The 15,975-nt window shown below is 39.0% G+C and overlaps 1 protein-coding gene across 1 annotated transcript in view; it reads right to left on the bottom strand.

Annotated features, from left to right (window-relative positions):
* LOC148424135 (contactin-associated protein-like 5) overlaps positions 1-15,975 on the bottom strand; it is a 176,718-nt gene that overhangs the window by 85,913 nt on the left and 74,830 nt on the right. Inside the window, exons 4-5 of the mRNA XM_088414911.1 lie at positions 8,470-8,617; positions 2,890-3,093 (exon numbers count right to left, since the gene is read on the bottom strand). Of these exons, the coding sequence (XP_088271037.1) occupies positions 2,890-3,093; positions 8,470-8,617 (352 nt within the window). The remainder of the gene's footprint in view (positions 1-2,889; positions 3,094-8,469; positions 8,618-15,975) is intronic.

Raw genomic sequence — 15,975 nt, forward strand, 5'->3', positions numbered from 1 at the left:
CAAAAAGAGGCACAGCTACATCCAAATTAAATCAATTTTTAAATGAATACAATTTGTAGGTTGTCAACTGTATAATTATAACACAGTCATGAAATGCATGCTTATTAATGTTTGTAATGGTTCTGATAGGGTCAAAGATACACCAGTATATAGATGATCTTCAACTGAAATAGAAATATTGCTGTAATCCATTCATTAAGAAAAGGACTCTTATAAAAAAATAGAAAAAAAAACTGTGAAGCTCATGATTAATTTTTGTTTCAGATTACAGTTATTGACCTACACTCAAGAAGCATTTGTGAAATGTGATTGAACGTTTTGCTTCATTAATTTATGACTTCTGAGAGAAGCCAAGTAAGCTGACTCAAAGCGCTTCAGGATTATGGACGCTGGCTTTGTTTTTGTAAACAGGTTGTTGAATACATTTAGTAAGGTCCTAACCACATATTTTTTTCTCAAAGTATTTTATAAAACAAACCACGAAAATGCCACGGTGCTAATGAAATGCAAGGGAAAGGATATTTTCCTTATATACAACATGTGGATACAGTATATAATGAAATAAGAGAATTAAAAAGGGGAGTTATGTCAAAACTTCTTCTTTGGCCCCACTAAGCTAAACTTTATAAAGAGAAGATATACAAATAGGTACATAATCATGTGTCAATGGTATGTGAAAAATGCAACACAATTTACCTTACATCTCAGGGGTTGCCCATTTTGCCATATGCTGTTGATTGAAAACATCACACATGCTCAGGACTCAGATAATGACCACAAATCATCTTTTGCTGAGTTTGTTCTTGTGACGCTTTCAAACTGAGCCAATGATCACTTTACTGGAGTCCTGAGCAACTGCAATCGTTTTCAGACACCAGCAAATGTTACAGTGGCCACCGGATGAGGTGGATAAAAACGTGTGTCAATTGCTCAATTCATATTCCAAAAATCAAAATATTTAGAAATGAAAATAAAAATTTCGGGAAAAAAATAGCTTAGGCGCCCTGAAAAAAAGTAAACAATGAAATATAAAAACGTAATCTATCGCAATCAATATTTAGGCTTCAATTAATTAAAGAGAAAAAAAAAAATCAATTGGTGTAACCTGAAAGTTTAACCTTCAAGTTATGTTATTGAATATGTTAAAGCAAGCCCATTGTTGTTGCTTGTCCTCATTTAAAATAGCCGAGTTGGATTTCTTACATAATATAAAGAATGATTTCAGTTCAACCTAAAACCTTTTCCTTTTTGTGTAAAGCATAGGTGTCAAACTCCAGTCGTCGAGAGCTGGTATCCTGCATGTTTTCCAGGTGGCTCTCCCCAACATATCTGATTCAAATAATTAGCTCATCAGGAAATTAAGCAGGAGCTAGACAATCATCCAAATCGTTGAAATAAGGGTTGTCATCAAAACATGTTGTCACGTTCTGTCTGGGGTTTTTGGATTTAGTTTTAGTAGTTTCTGGTTCATTTCGTCTGATTCTTTCGTGTTATTTTCCCTGCGTCTGCCTTTCTCAGTCTCGTTAGTTTTATCTCGTCCACCTGTTGTCCGTGTGCCCCCGCTTCTCTTGTGTTAGCCTTTTGGTTCCCCTGTCTCCGTCCAGCTGTAGTGTGTTTTCAGTAATTAGTCTTCATGTATTTAAACCACCGTCCCTCTGTTGCTTTTGTCGGATTATTGTACCTCGTCTCTTCGTGTTCCCTGTGCCTCTCTACTCGCCCTCCATTCTTCCCCCGTCGTCCCATTAAGTCTCGTGAGTTATAATCCGTTCCTCATTTATTTTGCTATTTTGTCAAGTTTTTGTCTTCTGCTTCTCCTGCCTTGTTTTATTATTAAAAGAGCATTTTTGTTTGAGCAAACCCTCTCCGTCCTCCTGCGTTTTTGAGTCCCTTTCCCTCCACCGCCTCACGTCGTCATGCCAGGACGTGACACATGTAGAATACCAGCCTTTGAGGACTGGAGTTTGACACCTATGGTGTAAAGCATTGGAACAAATTGTATGTCTTAATATATTATCAAAGATTTGAAATTGTCATGACATTGAATTTAAAAGTTACTTAAAACACAATTGGAATGATAGCCAAGGCAAATATATTTACAGAGTGTATAATCACAAGTACATTGAAAAGTTTGTTTTTTTGGAAAAAAAAAAATCGAAAAACATTTCTTTCTGTTTTTAACGCAAGAAAGACTTCCAAAATTGGTTTGAAAAATTTCACCAATTTCACCATTTGCCAGACTTCCAAAAGAATTTGAAACTTTTTTTGAATGTGCTCAAAACATTACATTTTCATTTTCATTAATACAGTTGTATTTGCATTTACTCAGTTATTCAAAGGAATTAAATGCACAAAACTGTACAATGAGCATAAATATTACACAACAAAAATGGCATACCTTCTATGCTGTTTTTAGCATGTGGCACGTACTGTCAGCTGACTAAAACTGCATAACACGACAACAAACATGTCAAAAGTGAAACTTGATTTACCACTAAACGGCTACAGTATATGATACAATGTATAGCTCACAGTTATAATTGAGCAATTGCAAATATTTAATGAAGATGTAAGAGCAACATATGACAGTCGTGCTTGGGCCAGCACCTTGGGAGATCTACCCTTAAATGCAGAGTGTCGAAGAGAACACCAGCCCACCAAGACACCCCCACCCCCACCCCACTCACCATCCTGAAAATTTCCCAATAGATTTGCTAGTCTAAATATTTTTCATCTGAAAACTTGGAATATTCCCTGCCCTGATGGACATATAATTTGTATCACTGAATACTAAACAGAACCGTGTCTGGATGAGGATCGGCATGGAAAATACTAAAAAGCAATGTTTGGACCTGCTTCTTTTTTAAAGTGTTAAACCGCAAAATGTGTCACCTAAGTTGAGGTAGAGGTCCAGTTTCCCTCGGTGAAGCTCCAGAGTGATGTAGTCGCCTCTCTGGCCCTCGCCATGCAGTAAAACCCCATTGGCATGCTGACTCTTAAACAGCAGCGAGATGACATCCTTCACGGTGGACATGGACTTCTGGTTAAATCGATACAGCAAGGAGCTTCTGCCATCAAAGTCTGCCACGTAGGACTCTGAGTTGTGAAGGGACAAAGCAACGCTTGCATCAGTATGACAGCGCAGAAAAATTTGAGAATGTGGAGTACTCCTGCATTTATTGGTAGTTAGTTTTAAAGTTCATTCGCAAAGGTGAACACTTTGTCAGCACTCATGGAATTTCGGTCAGTCAGTCACCAGCGGACCAACAAATGATGAGAATGCTAAAATAAATGTTGCAATTGCAATTGTCATCCATCGTTGTAATCATTGAGATAGACATTACGTCAGATGTGAGTCAGCCCGTCACACTGCTTTTTACACTGCTGTAAACAGAAATATAATTTACCCAATTTAAATATTTATCTGCCATATTGCTACATTTTTATGGTATAAACTGCAATCAGCCTGCAGTCACTGTGATAATAGTCACTTTACAGCACAACCAAGCTGGAAAACTATGTTCAGTTGAGTGAATAAACTGGGTTAGTTCAATTCACTACTTGTCAATCACAGCTATAACACAGTTGTCATCACCGGAGATTTATTTGTAGTTGCTTCCATTCTTAGTCCTGGTTTATGTTTTCTTGCTGATAAGAGCATTCTGGGAATGCAAAAAAAAAAAAAAAAAAAAAGGTATTCTTTCTCTGATTGGCTCTTGTCCAGGAGATGCATTATAGAATTCATTTAATTCCCGAATTAAAGATTTTTTTAGTCAATTCAACCTAAGCAAAATTTTGTTTTACTTGTAGTATATGTGACAGATGAAATTTAGACAAATTTTAATGAAACCGTCTTCTATAGTTGTAGGGCAGGCAGTTATAAATGAAAACCAACATCCACCAACTGAGTGTCATGTAAAGCAAGATGATGACATCCAGTGGACATGATTGCTAATTGCGTTCTCGTCCACTGCATTCCTCATCTGTGGTATAATAAACATGATGGTGTATTATAGCCCAGGGTTTAACCACTACCTGGCTTTTTAATCATGTTCCACTTTTATTTCCGTGTTATGTTTCAATTGCAGCGTAACAATAGAACCACAGAAATGGCGTTAACTTTAGGTGTAAGTACTAAAAGAAGAAAAATAATTTGTGTGAGTGTAGACAGATGTAAACCAGTGCCTGACAAATTACGGACTAGAAAAAAAACGCCAAATGTCTCCCTCCAGTGGTAGCTTTAGGTTGGGCAAAAGTACACGGATGGACTGACCAAGAATTACAATTGCATCTGGCTTGAAAAAATGATGGCCCAACATTGACAGAAAGACTCTGACGAATGTAAGTTGCCCAACTCTGCTCATTAGCAATATTTAGCTTTCACTAAAAAATTATGTGTATTAAATGTGGGTTAAGATGGCCTATTTTTATGGTGGAAAGTCCCAAAAATATTTTTATTTTTTCCGCGTGAATTTGTGTGTGTGTGTGTGTGTGTGTGTGTGTGTGTGTGTGTGTGTGTGTGTGTGTGTGTAAGGAAGAATAAAAGTTTTCTATTGTCTAAGTCTATTTTTGTGTCAGAATACCCGCATGGTCTCCTACATTGCGGCGTGTGAAAAATGGTTCCAATATGCAGTGGCCGTGGGGCAAAAGAATCGGTCATTATCTGCGTTAATGTTCATGTCTCCCCTGAGGCGGGGGGCATGAAGTCACAGGACGCGCCGCTTATCTCCTGAAGGGGCACAATGGCGCGGAAACTAACATGACACACATAGTGGAAAAAAAACCCACTCTTCAGCGGGGGCAACTTGTTCCTCAACCGTGTGCTTTAACTCTGCAGGCCCCTTGTTTGTTTTATACCACTCCTGTTTGTTTTGTGATCTGTGAAGCACTTTGTGTAGCCTGGAGCACTACGGTGTGCTCCATAAATACAAAGTAATGCTATGCAAGTGACTGCGCCCGTGGCTCGCCACAGTCGGCTCTCTCTGTAGAAGAGCAAAAAAAAAAACAAACCAAAAGAAAACACACACACACACTCAAAAAGCAACAAACATAATATTTTTAAACAAGTTGTTTCTTTACAAACCAAAACAGACTAATCAAAGTAACTGGCGAGAATAAAGTTAATCCTGCTACCCGGGGAGTCCTAATTACAACAATTACGATGAATCAAGTGGGAAACAGGACCACATGACTGCACAGGTGCTGTGCTTGTATAGTTGGGGTGCAACCACACATAAATTTCTTGATACAGAGAACACGTTTCTACAGTTTATCCTGCAGGAAAACTGGAGTCTGTCCCAGATGACTGTAGGCGGACTACTTCTTGAATTGATCGGCAGGGGTAAAAGGCCAACAAGACAGCACTGGTGTGCCATTTAAGACATTTGAGTAGTAGCCAAGGCCAAAATATTAATGTTGCAATAGAAATACATAAATGAATAAAAAATAAATCAATAAATAAAAAAGCCTCAAATTTTGGGTTGGGGGGAAGCTGGAGTAATGGCCAAATAGTAGAAGATGGACGACACCTGGGATTGATTACCCCAATACAATGGAGCTTATCATGATCAAAGAGGGAACCCAGGAGCACGCAAGGACAGGTAAGTGTTGGAACGCCCCTTTATTTATATTCAAGGTAGTCGGAACTGCTGGCTTGCACTTAGGGACGTGAGGCACTGGAGGCAGTTCGACTGAACTGAGCCGATTGTCCATTAGGGGAGACTGGCGGAAGTGTGGACAGGCGGACGGGACAGGCCTTCTTCCTAAAGCAACTGGAGTTGGAGAGTTCGGGTCAAGACACGAGCAGAACAGAATGATCGACAGGCAGGCAAGTGGTCAGGACAGGCAGGCAAAAATGGTCTGTGGGCAAGCGAGTGCTCGAAGACAGGCCGTGTCAAGACACGAGCAGGCAGATGAGGGTAATTGCTGGAAGCCTTGGCATGTGAACACAAGACGCTCTGGCAAATACTTGCTGGGAGAGGCAGGGTTTAAAGCAGGACAGGAAATTGGTTGCACCCGACTGGTAATTTGGACTGATTGATTGGAATGTGGCCAAAGTGGTCTGTGAGAGAGAATGAGGTGGCCAGACAGGCAGGCTGTGAAAGGGCTTGATTTGCTCATTTGTACGGTCAAAATATTTTGTAAAAGGAAACAAGTTTCAACATTTTTGAGTGATTCTATTTACTAGGGGAGGTGCGGTGGCAGATTAGCGCATCTGCCTTACAGTGCGGAGGTCATGGGTCCATTGACTGCTATAAGTGTGTGGGCGTGTGTTAAGTCTGCATGGGCAGTACAGGAATGATATAGGGGTAGTACAAGGGCATTAATCAGATAGGGATGTCACAAAGCGGACAAAGCAAGGACCAGGTGATTTCTCAGGTCCCGTGGGTCTAGTGCGACGAGCGCAACATTGAGCAGGACCTCTCAGAGATGGGTCAATGAAGGAAAATAACACTTTATGAGTGTTTGTGGTGAGTAATTAGCATGTATTCATTCTAAACAAAATTAGCTTTTTATGAAAAACATGGCAAACGGTTGATAAAAAAAGATTTCCATTCATTTCCAGCCATTTTTTTTTTTTTTTTTAATTGGGATATATAAGGAACCAAAAAGAATTCATGAAATTGGGGCTAGGCTGGCATGCATAGCATAAATCTACATATAGGTGACACAAATTGTATTTTACCAGATCGGCCCACTTAAGAATGTGGCCCCAGAGCTAAAATGCTTTTGACACCCCTGACTTAGGGACTCACACTAAAGAAGTGACTAAGCTGCATAGCGCAAACAAGGTGATAAGAAAGATAACATGGATTCTATTTTTCCTTGCGGAAGAAATTGCAGCTCATTCATTGGAACATTTTCAGGAGTAGGTCAATTACAACCCATAAACTTGGTTGTTTCATATCATACTTGATGGTTTTTCAGTCACTACACTGACTCAACTATTTGTGTACAAGCAATTAAAAAAACTTTTTTGTCCCCTTTATAAGCAATAAAATGTTACGTGTTCTCTTCCAATCATGGCTCTGATGCTAACCCCTGTTGCGTTGTGCTGTTGGTCTTTGAGAAAGGCCTCTATAGAAGCCGGCTGCGTTGTCTTCAGTAATAATAAACAATAACCGTGATCGCTACGAGAAAAGCAAAGTGTTACGCTCAGACTAAAAATGACAGTTTAATTTACAAATGTCTTCCCTCACGCTGTGGCGGCTGAGAAGAACACCTCATCTCCCCTCATCATTAGTGCGCCTCATCCTTCATAGAGTATGCAATCGATTGGCGGCGAGACAGCATTTTGGCCGACACCTTTACATAATCCTTCTTGTGAAAGATGCCACGCTTCAACATGGCGACGCGAGCAACGCATGACAATGTGACTGCAAATGAGTGCCGCTAAACCGGCCGGTCTTATTTTCATTTGAAGGCTGAAGCTGATCATCTGAAGAATACGACAGCGGCTGCAATGGCGAGACAGCGTTTATGTTTGTCTAACACTGATGGTGAAGTGTGTGTGAAGCAGCCGGACGCAATAAAACTGCTCATTGTGACATTGTCCGCCACGCTCACTGCTTTTAATTGCCCCATTTTCAAGTGAATCCCTTGGAAGTGTTTTTTTTTTAACAACTGTGGAAAATTGTTATCATGTGAACTCATGGGATACTTCATTAAGTACACCTGCATTTAAAACAGCCAAAATGCTTTCACTGGGATTTTAATGGCCTGTTTTAGGTACTAATTTAACATCAATGGTTTTTACACAGAGCTGTTCTTCTGAAGCTAAAGTAACCAAAATTTTAAAACCTGCTCCAAAAATAATCGTTTGTAATATGACACCAGAGTAAATTGCAAGCACAGTAATAAGACTGTTAATAAATTAATAAAACGATCCTAAAATCGAAATTCGTTAAATATAAGGGCATAATATTTGATCCACCTTGTGTGTACGAGATTTAATTTGATTGTGCATCTAACGGGTAATAATTGACGGTGTGTTGTTGTGATATTAAGTTGATTCCAAAGCCAAATAAATGAAAACATCTTTGATACAAGTCAGTAACTGTTTTTGCTTGACTTCCATGCAAGCAGCGTGGGATTTATCCCCACTCAGCGGTGGTGTGAATGTGAGTGCGAATGGATGTTTGCCTCTGTGGTTGGATTTAGACTGCATGACTGAAATGACACGATTCCAATTTTTGGGTCTCAAGTGACCTAATATGTCTTATGGCAGTGTAAAAAACAACTCTGCATGGACTATCTTGACCTAATATGTCTAATGGCAGAGTAAAAAAAACACCCCACTTAGGTTATCTTTTGAATGGAATCAAAGCATTTACACAAAATCTTCTGAACAATTTCAATATCCATTATTTCCAACTTTGAAAATTAAAATTGTAAAAGTATCTGTCCGTATCTGGGCTCTAAAAATAGAAGAAGGCAAGATATGCAAATACAGTTACGGCATATTCTACTTACTGTAGGAACAGCCATAGACTTCCACTCGGAGGCCCATCCAGCCACTTGGATTCCAGTCGAGAGGGATGAATCGAAGAAAACGGGCTCTTACAGAGTGGGAGAGCTTGTTCTGGATGACACCCTCTGAATTGATATTGCCGACAAATGTCTGTGGGAATCAAAATCAAGACAAATACAGTACTCAATATTGTTGTCAGTCGGTGAGCAACTGTTTTCCCAATTCAAGGAGCTACGTTATATGTCATTTATTTTTTTTTTCTTTTTAAAACAGTTCCAATGTCTTAAAAACTGCAACATAATTTCATCAAAACATGCCAACCCCAATGCATGCCCATATGTTTTAAGGTAGGAAGTAGCTTGTGTTGAGGGCTTTTGAAAATGAGTGAACCTACTCTTATTTTGCCAAGGCTTCTTTTTCTGTCAGGGACTGGTTCATGGTAGAACAGATTATTGTAGAAATGCAAACATTTTTAGATGATAGGAGAGGTGGCGGGTGGTGAGAAAAATTCCTTACCGTACCGTCCTTTTGGGATGACAGTACTCCCTTGCCATTTTGCACTTCAATTTTTGCAGCTTCAATTTCAATTTAGAAAATATGTCAAATGTCATACATAACACTGTACAGTAGATACATTGTTATGTGACACTTTACGTCACTGCTTTACTGCATCGCTTACCCACTCAATGTACAATAACACTAACACACTCAATCTAATGTCGAGTCTGAATATGTGGAGTCTAACAGCCTGTTAAGAATCTGTCTTGTTCAGCTACAAATAAAGGCACTTTGTTAGAAACTAAACTACTGTCATTCTACACCGACATAGTCATGACATTTCGTAAGGGGCACAGCGGTAACTACTCTTCACAAGAAACAGGCAGTGGGCGTATGGTGACTGTGACGGAGCAAAAGCTGTGCAGAGACATATATGTTGGGAGGAGGGGAAGGGGAGTGTGAGGGGATCTGCATGAGGCGTGCGTGCCAGAGTATGAAGAGAAATCAGTGATGTGAGTGTGTTTAAGCGGCCAGTAAAATAAAACACTAAACTAAAATAAAACGATTGGCTGCATTGTGAACTCTGCTGCCTCGTTCTCCTGTCTTTTTTTTTGGGGGGGGGGGGGGGGGGGGTACAGGCTCCAGTTGGGTCAAAGTGCGACGACTGCTATCTCGAGTACAACTTCAGCTCTTGAGAGAGAATCCCCTGTGTCTCCCGACAAAAGTCAGGAGACACAACAGGAACAAACAACTCAGGCTAAGCCTGGACCTTTGAGAAGTTAAATATGGTGTCGGGGTTGGGCTCGATCCTGCGAATACTCGGGGAGAATTAGCAACCGCTTGCCACGTTCTGACGCACTGTAAGTTGTGTTTTTTAAAAGAAAAAAATAGTTTGCATCCAAAAAGAGACACAGGGCTGTTTAGCCATCATATTAAAATTAGGTGATCACTGGGTATGGGGAAGAAAGGTAGTCAAGGTTTTATCAATTACATTTTATACACATTATTCATGTATAAAAATAATAAAGGTCAAGGGGTAAATTTTACTTTGCAGAATTCACTTATAGCAGGGTTTTTTCCATTAAACACAGAAAACATGGGAACGCTGTATAAGACACGCTATTTTTTCCTCAAAATCGACAGTGCATCTTATAATAAGGCACGTGCATAATTTATGTACTTTGGCTTGTTAGTTCATCATTTTTTTCCCCCCAAAATACGTATTTAATTTCTTATGGTCCAAAAATGTCTGTGAATGATCACTCATTAGCACAAATCCAATTTTAATAGGATTAAATCCAGAATTTGAATAAAGTTTGGCTTATTTTCTCTACTGGTTTGTTTCCTTAATGTGCAATAGTGACGTTAAGTCTGTGAATTGAGAAAACAAGTGTGTCCTTTATATGTAAGTGTGCTTAAAAATGGACCCGTTCATCGAGAAAATATATCAAAGGGAGATACGTGGCACAAACAAAAATGCTAACGAACACATACAAGACAGCACTGTATAACTTGCTGAAGATAAGAACTAACATTAGCTAGCATGTTATCCACAGTCACTTACAAGGAAAGTACTACTTAAAGGGATAAAGATTTAGACCATTTTTCATTATGGACAGCAGGAGGTGCTGCAGGTGCTGCACCGTTACCGTTGCTCATAGCTATAACAAACATGGCCGCCTCCAGAGACGTGCCACCTCCTATGCAATATAATTTAATGATAACTCGACCCATGATTATATTTAAAACTTACTGTTGGTCATTAAGAACATATTCATTTGAAAGTTTTTGAAATTTACAATCATTTAATTTATTCCTTTTTAATAAAAAAAATGTTCTAAATCTTACACACTGTCCCTTTAAAGACAGTCAGACAAAACAATGTGTGCGTCACCAAATGATTGCTCTCAAATGAAGCCACACCATCCTTTCTACTAAAAAATGGAATATCAACAGCGGCCAGATGCAGCGGCAAAAAAACAAAAGATCAAGCCAAACAAAGCACCAATGAATGAACTGTTAAACTACCGTATTTTCCGCACTATAAGGGGCACCATCAATTAATGACATTTTAAAAACTTTTTCCATATATAAGGCGCACCGGATTATAAGGCGCACCTTCAATTCATGTCATAGTTTAAAAACGTTTTCAATCACAATATAGTAATACTCAAAGTAAAATCAATAATAACTGAAATAATAAATCTAAACTCTCAATAGCATAATAACTCAATGTCAATATGACCAACCTTGTTCAACTGTAAACACAAAAGAAACAGGTAAAGCTTACTTTATCAGTTCATTCCCCATCTACGAATCCCAATCTCAACATTGATCCATATATAAGGCGCACCTGATTATAAGGCGCACCATCGGCTTGTTAAAAAAATTAGGCTTTTAGGTGCGCCTTATAGTGCGGAAATTACGGTAAATCATTTCCTAAACATTTTTATTGCGGATGCGGCCCATGCAGCCCGGTACCAGTTGATCTACCGGTGGTTGGGAACCTCTGCTATTGAAAAATGTGTAGCTTGAAGGACTTTGTATTAAGCAGCCTGCAATTAAGCAAGAGGGGTGAATATGTAAAATACAGTTAGAAAATAAACAGACACCACGGCGAGCCAGATGAAGAGATCTTTTCTCATGCCTTTGAACTACACATCACTATTCTATTTACAACTGAAAGATAAGAATCATCATGTGGTCGGAAAATATCCTTTCATATGTGGCCACTGGGAAAAAAAGGCATTCTCACATCCAGGAACAGAACACGTCGGAGCACATTTGTGAAGCATCATTTGTCTTTTTCATTTTCACCTCCGAACAAAGCCAAAGGGATATACTGTACACTGGCAAACAGAGAGCGGCTGAGGGAGTGAGACAATGGACTCTCTCCAAAGACTAATGATGCCGCTAACTGATTCTAGCCAGGTGACATATTCAATCAAAAAGGAATCATGCCGCAAAGCAAAGAGCCACAAAGGATAGATCGTTACTTGTGGCATTTCTGACGAGTTCACAGTCGAGACATGGACAAGAAATGTTGGCGTGGTTTGCTGTCTGGCTGCAAACAGACACACATCGCCTGCGGGACGCTGCAGAGCCGCGGCATCATTAAATACGGTGGCTGCTTTTTGCCAGATAATCGAGGGCCTGCTTGCAGCCGTTAAGGGCAAGACTGGCACTTTTGCCAAAGAGGAATGAGTCTTTTCTTAAAATAGAGACCTAATGTATTGATTTGCACCGCTGCACTGTAGCTTAATTTGGCAAACGGCTCCAAAAAGCTTGGCTGCTCATTCATCCTCTGTCAAAACATAAACACTTTCATAGTGCTTATCTGTTTTCCCACAGCTGTGCCACCATTACATTTATGATAGAGAATAAGCCGACGTATAATGTGTCTGCTCGGAAGCAGGTGAGAGCATATCAACCCCAACAGTAAAGCCCGGTACAGCACAGTATAGTAAAACACGAAAAAAGTAAAACACTCAATATGTATATATGGCAGAGTGATGATGACGACTGACATTGATTATTTGTCAATTAATCAACAAATTAGATTAAAAACGTTTTCATTCCTTAGTTAAAAAAGAACAGGACACTTTGTTCAAACTGAATATATATATATATATATATATATATATATATATATATACACATTCCATCAACATTTTTTGTCTAAGATTATGAATATGAATTAGCAATGGATGTGAAAGTGAGCGGTTGCATATTGACATGTGGCCTGCAATTGGCCGGCAACCATCTCAGGGTGAAACCAGCCTCTTGCCCAAAACCCACTGAATTTGGCTCCAGTACCCGTGCGATCCAAATTATGGAAAAGCAGCGCAAAGAAGGGAAAGAAGGATAAACATATTAATTCTTTTTTTATTTCAGACCCAGGGGGTCTATATTATAGTAACAGATGAAACAAGACAGAAAAGAATAAAATAATAAGAAGGGAAAATAACAGGGGGCAAAAAATCGCAACCTTCTCAAGGCTCTCAGCAAGCATTCTTATGCTATCTTTATAAGCCGCTGGGAGTTGTCTCATGCTATCTTGCTTGTAAAAGTACCACAGATGGGCAGTAAATAAAGATGTAGAATATGCTCTCAGGAGTGACATCTTGACTTGACAGAGCACATGCTAAACGTACCCAACATATACGCTTGAGTGTATGGCTGCCTAAAGATGTCCGTGTTATAAGACAGGCCATTTGCAATGATTTCGCTCAAATGTTTTTTTTTACTGTGAACACTGAGTGCATTTCCAGCCAACTGTAAAAGTTAACTGTCTTGTCTTTTCCACTTGTGAGGATCATGATTTGACTCCATTTTTAATATTTTATTTCTATTAAAATCAGCACCACTCTGTAACCGCAGTTTCAGAATCTGCCGGAAGTCAGCGCCAGTATGAGTTAAGTATGACTTTGTGTTCTGCCTGTATCAGGGACACATACCTTCAAATTACAATGCATTCATATATTCTTTATTTTGACATCTAAATATTACTCATCATCCATCTATTCATTTACTCAGCAAATTGTGACCACTTACGAACATATTTGATAACTTAATCCGCCATGTTTGTTTGATCTCACTGGAAAAAGAACGTCAATAGGGAAAAAAAGAACACAGCTTTGTTTACGCTGGATACTGCTCACGCCGTGAGGAAAAGATGATCAAGTACATGACAACTAGATCGTTGTATAATCTTGCTTCCGAGAGTAACTCCAAAATAAAAGTGTACCAATGGTGTTCATTTCATAAATTACTTGATATCCCACCTTTTATTTTGAAGCATTGTCTGGATTCCTTTACAACCAGCTGCATCGCCAGACAGATTTGACTGGGTACATGCTATAGTACTGTTCTGAAGTGCCCCAGTAAAAATTTCACCCATAAAAACAAATTCACTTTAGAGCACACATGCCACATACTACTTAGTATAGTGATTAATTGCTACTGTAGTCAATCCACATAAACAATGGGCACATGGAGATTAATATGGTAATATATTCATGTGTAAGCAACTTCGACTGATTTTACTTCCGTGTTCTGCGAGCGCGCGAGGTAGAAGCAGATGATGAGAATCGCTGCGAGAAGTCGGTGGGTTTAGCCGACACCAACATATTAAAAATATAATTTTGAATTGACTTAAAGTGTAATTCCGGGATGGATATCAGAAAGTTATTCAGCTGAACCAGGATTGAATCAGCGAGAAATGAGAAAGGTATATTAAGTCATAGTTAGCACATGTCAGCTAACACATGTCTGTCTTAAGTTTATGCTAAGTTAGCTAACGTTATTCCTTGTGACAAGACCACCACATTAATTTGCAGTATGAGCTATTGGGGAATTTCCTGTGATTTTCATCCGTGTAAAACATAATGCTGCTTATCATCTGTTGACTCTGCATCAATGATAATTTTCAGTATGCTTGTGTTAGTTGACAGATGGAGGGTGCAATGCTTCTCAAATGGTTAATCTTCAGGAGGAAAAACGTTCTTCTTTATCAACAAGTTGTGGGCCAAATTTTTAAACCATTCAAATTATTTCACTGAAAAATTGCACAGTGGAATTGTTTGTCCTTGCAAACCCCTCCCCTTCCCTCTTTCTTTTTAACAAATATATTTATTGAAGCTTCTTTGCCAAAGGGTTCTCACATGTATGCACTTGAGCGCATCTAAGTGACAATAAAGTGAATCTAAATCTTCTAAAAAAAGAATTATCTTTAGGCCTGGAGAAAATGAAAGTTCATTCAAATATTTCTATTATTTTGATAAATGTTATTGTGACATTTGTTTATATCTGTTGTTGTTTTTGCACAGATCTTGTAAATGTATTTGGAACTTTAAGACTTCCCTTGTCCTTTTTTATAGCGCAATTTTGGGACGCCAATCATTAGGGCCCATAGATTTTTAGTATTGCCAGTCCCAAGCATCCAAAAGTTTTCAGAGGCAAAATGAGCATTGATGACTAGATCGTCTTTTTGCATTAGGTGGTTAAATAGCTCGAACTTTTATGGCATGTTCAGTCAACAGCAAATGGCAAAATGGCCGCCACTAAAACATATGAATTTTGCTGCTTGATTTCATATACTTCAAATACTTTACCTTCCCTTTAACACTTGTACAATTAAGGTTGATTATTTCAGGAACAGCTAAAACCAAGTTACCCTTGAAGGAAGCTCGGTGCTTGGAACAATGATATATTTTGGAGAGTTACCCTTCAGTGTGTTAGTGCCTTGCAACTGAGCAAAGAGCCCCCATCAGAAAAGAAAACTTAAACGTTTTCATTGCATAAACCATCTGGAGTCTGCGGGAGAAACAATCTGGGCTCTCGCCTTTGCAAAATCCTGACGGGTTCTTCCCACTGGCTGTACAATCTCAGAGCCAAGACAGGCTGAAAACCATTGAAGAATAAGAACACGCTAGAGTATAGAGGAATCATTTTTGCAGCAGTTAGCATCCGTCCTCAGGGTCCAAAGTCATATGTCGGACGACAGCAAGGCAATAAACAACCTCATAACCTTTTTTTGTTCCGAGGGGAGCCTGTGTGTGTTTGGTCCATATTGAACTGTTGGTTGTAGCTCTGGTGTAGGTGAGGAACAATGAGAATGATAAAAGGCAGTTGAAGAAGAGTTCAATGGGGAGAGAAGTTTGGTGGCGTATTAATTCAGTTGACAAAAAAGTGTGTGGAAAACCTCAAAAAATATTGCATATATTATTAATATTAATATTATATTATTAATATTGTTATTTTCTTCACAACACATTCTATCTTCATTTAATCAACTGATAACACTTGAAGGTGTTACACTGTATTTGTCATTTCACAGTGAGACCGCCATCTGTTAATTTGCGTGGTCACACAAAGAACATGTGAAACCACCCGAAGGCGCCCCCGTAGCGTTCATTATAATTCAGATACGACATCTTATGACTATAGCGTTCATTATAATTCAGATACGACATCTTATGACTAATGCTATGTTGTTGGTTTTATTTCTC

The sequence above is a fragment of the Hippichthys cyanospilos genome, chromosome 5 (genome assembly GCF_059441005.1).
Source record: "Hippichthys cyanospilos isolate Australia breed blue-spotted pipefish chromosome 5, RoL_Hcya_1.0, whole genome shotgun sequence".
Classification (NCBI taxonomy): Eukaryota; Metazoa; Chordata; class Actinopteri; order Syngnathiformes; family Syngnathidae; genus Hippichthys; species Hippichthys cyanospilos.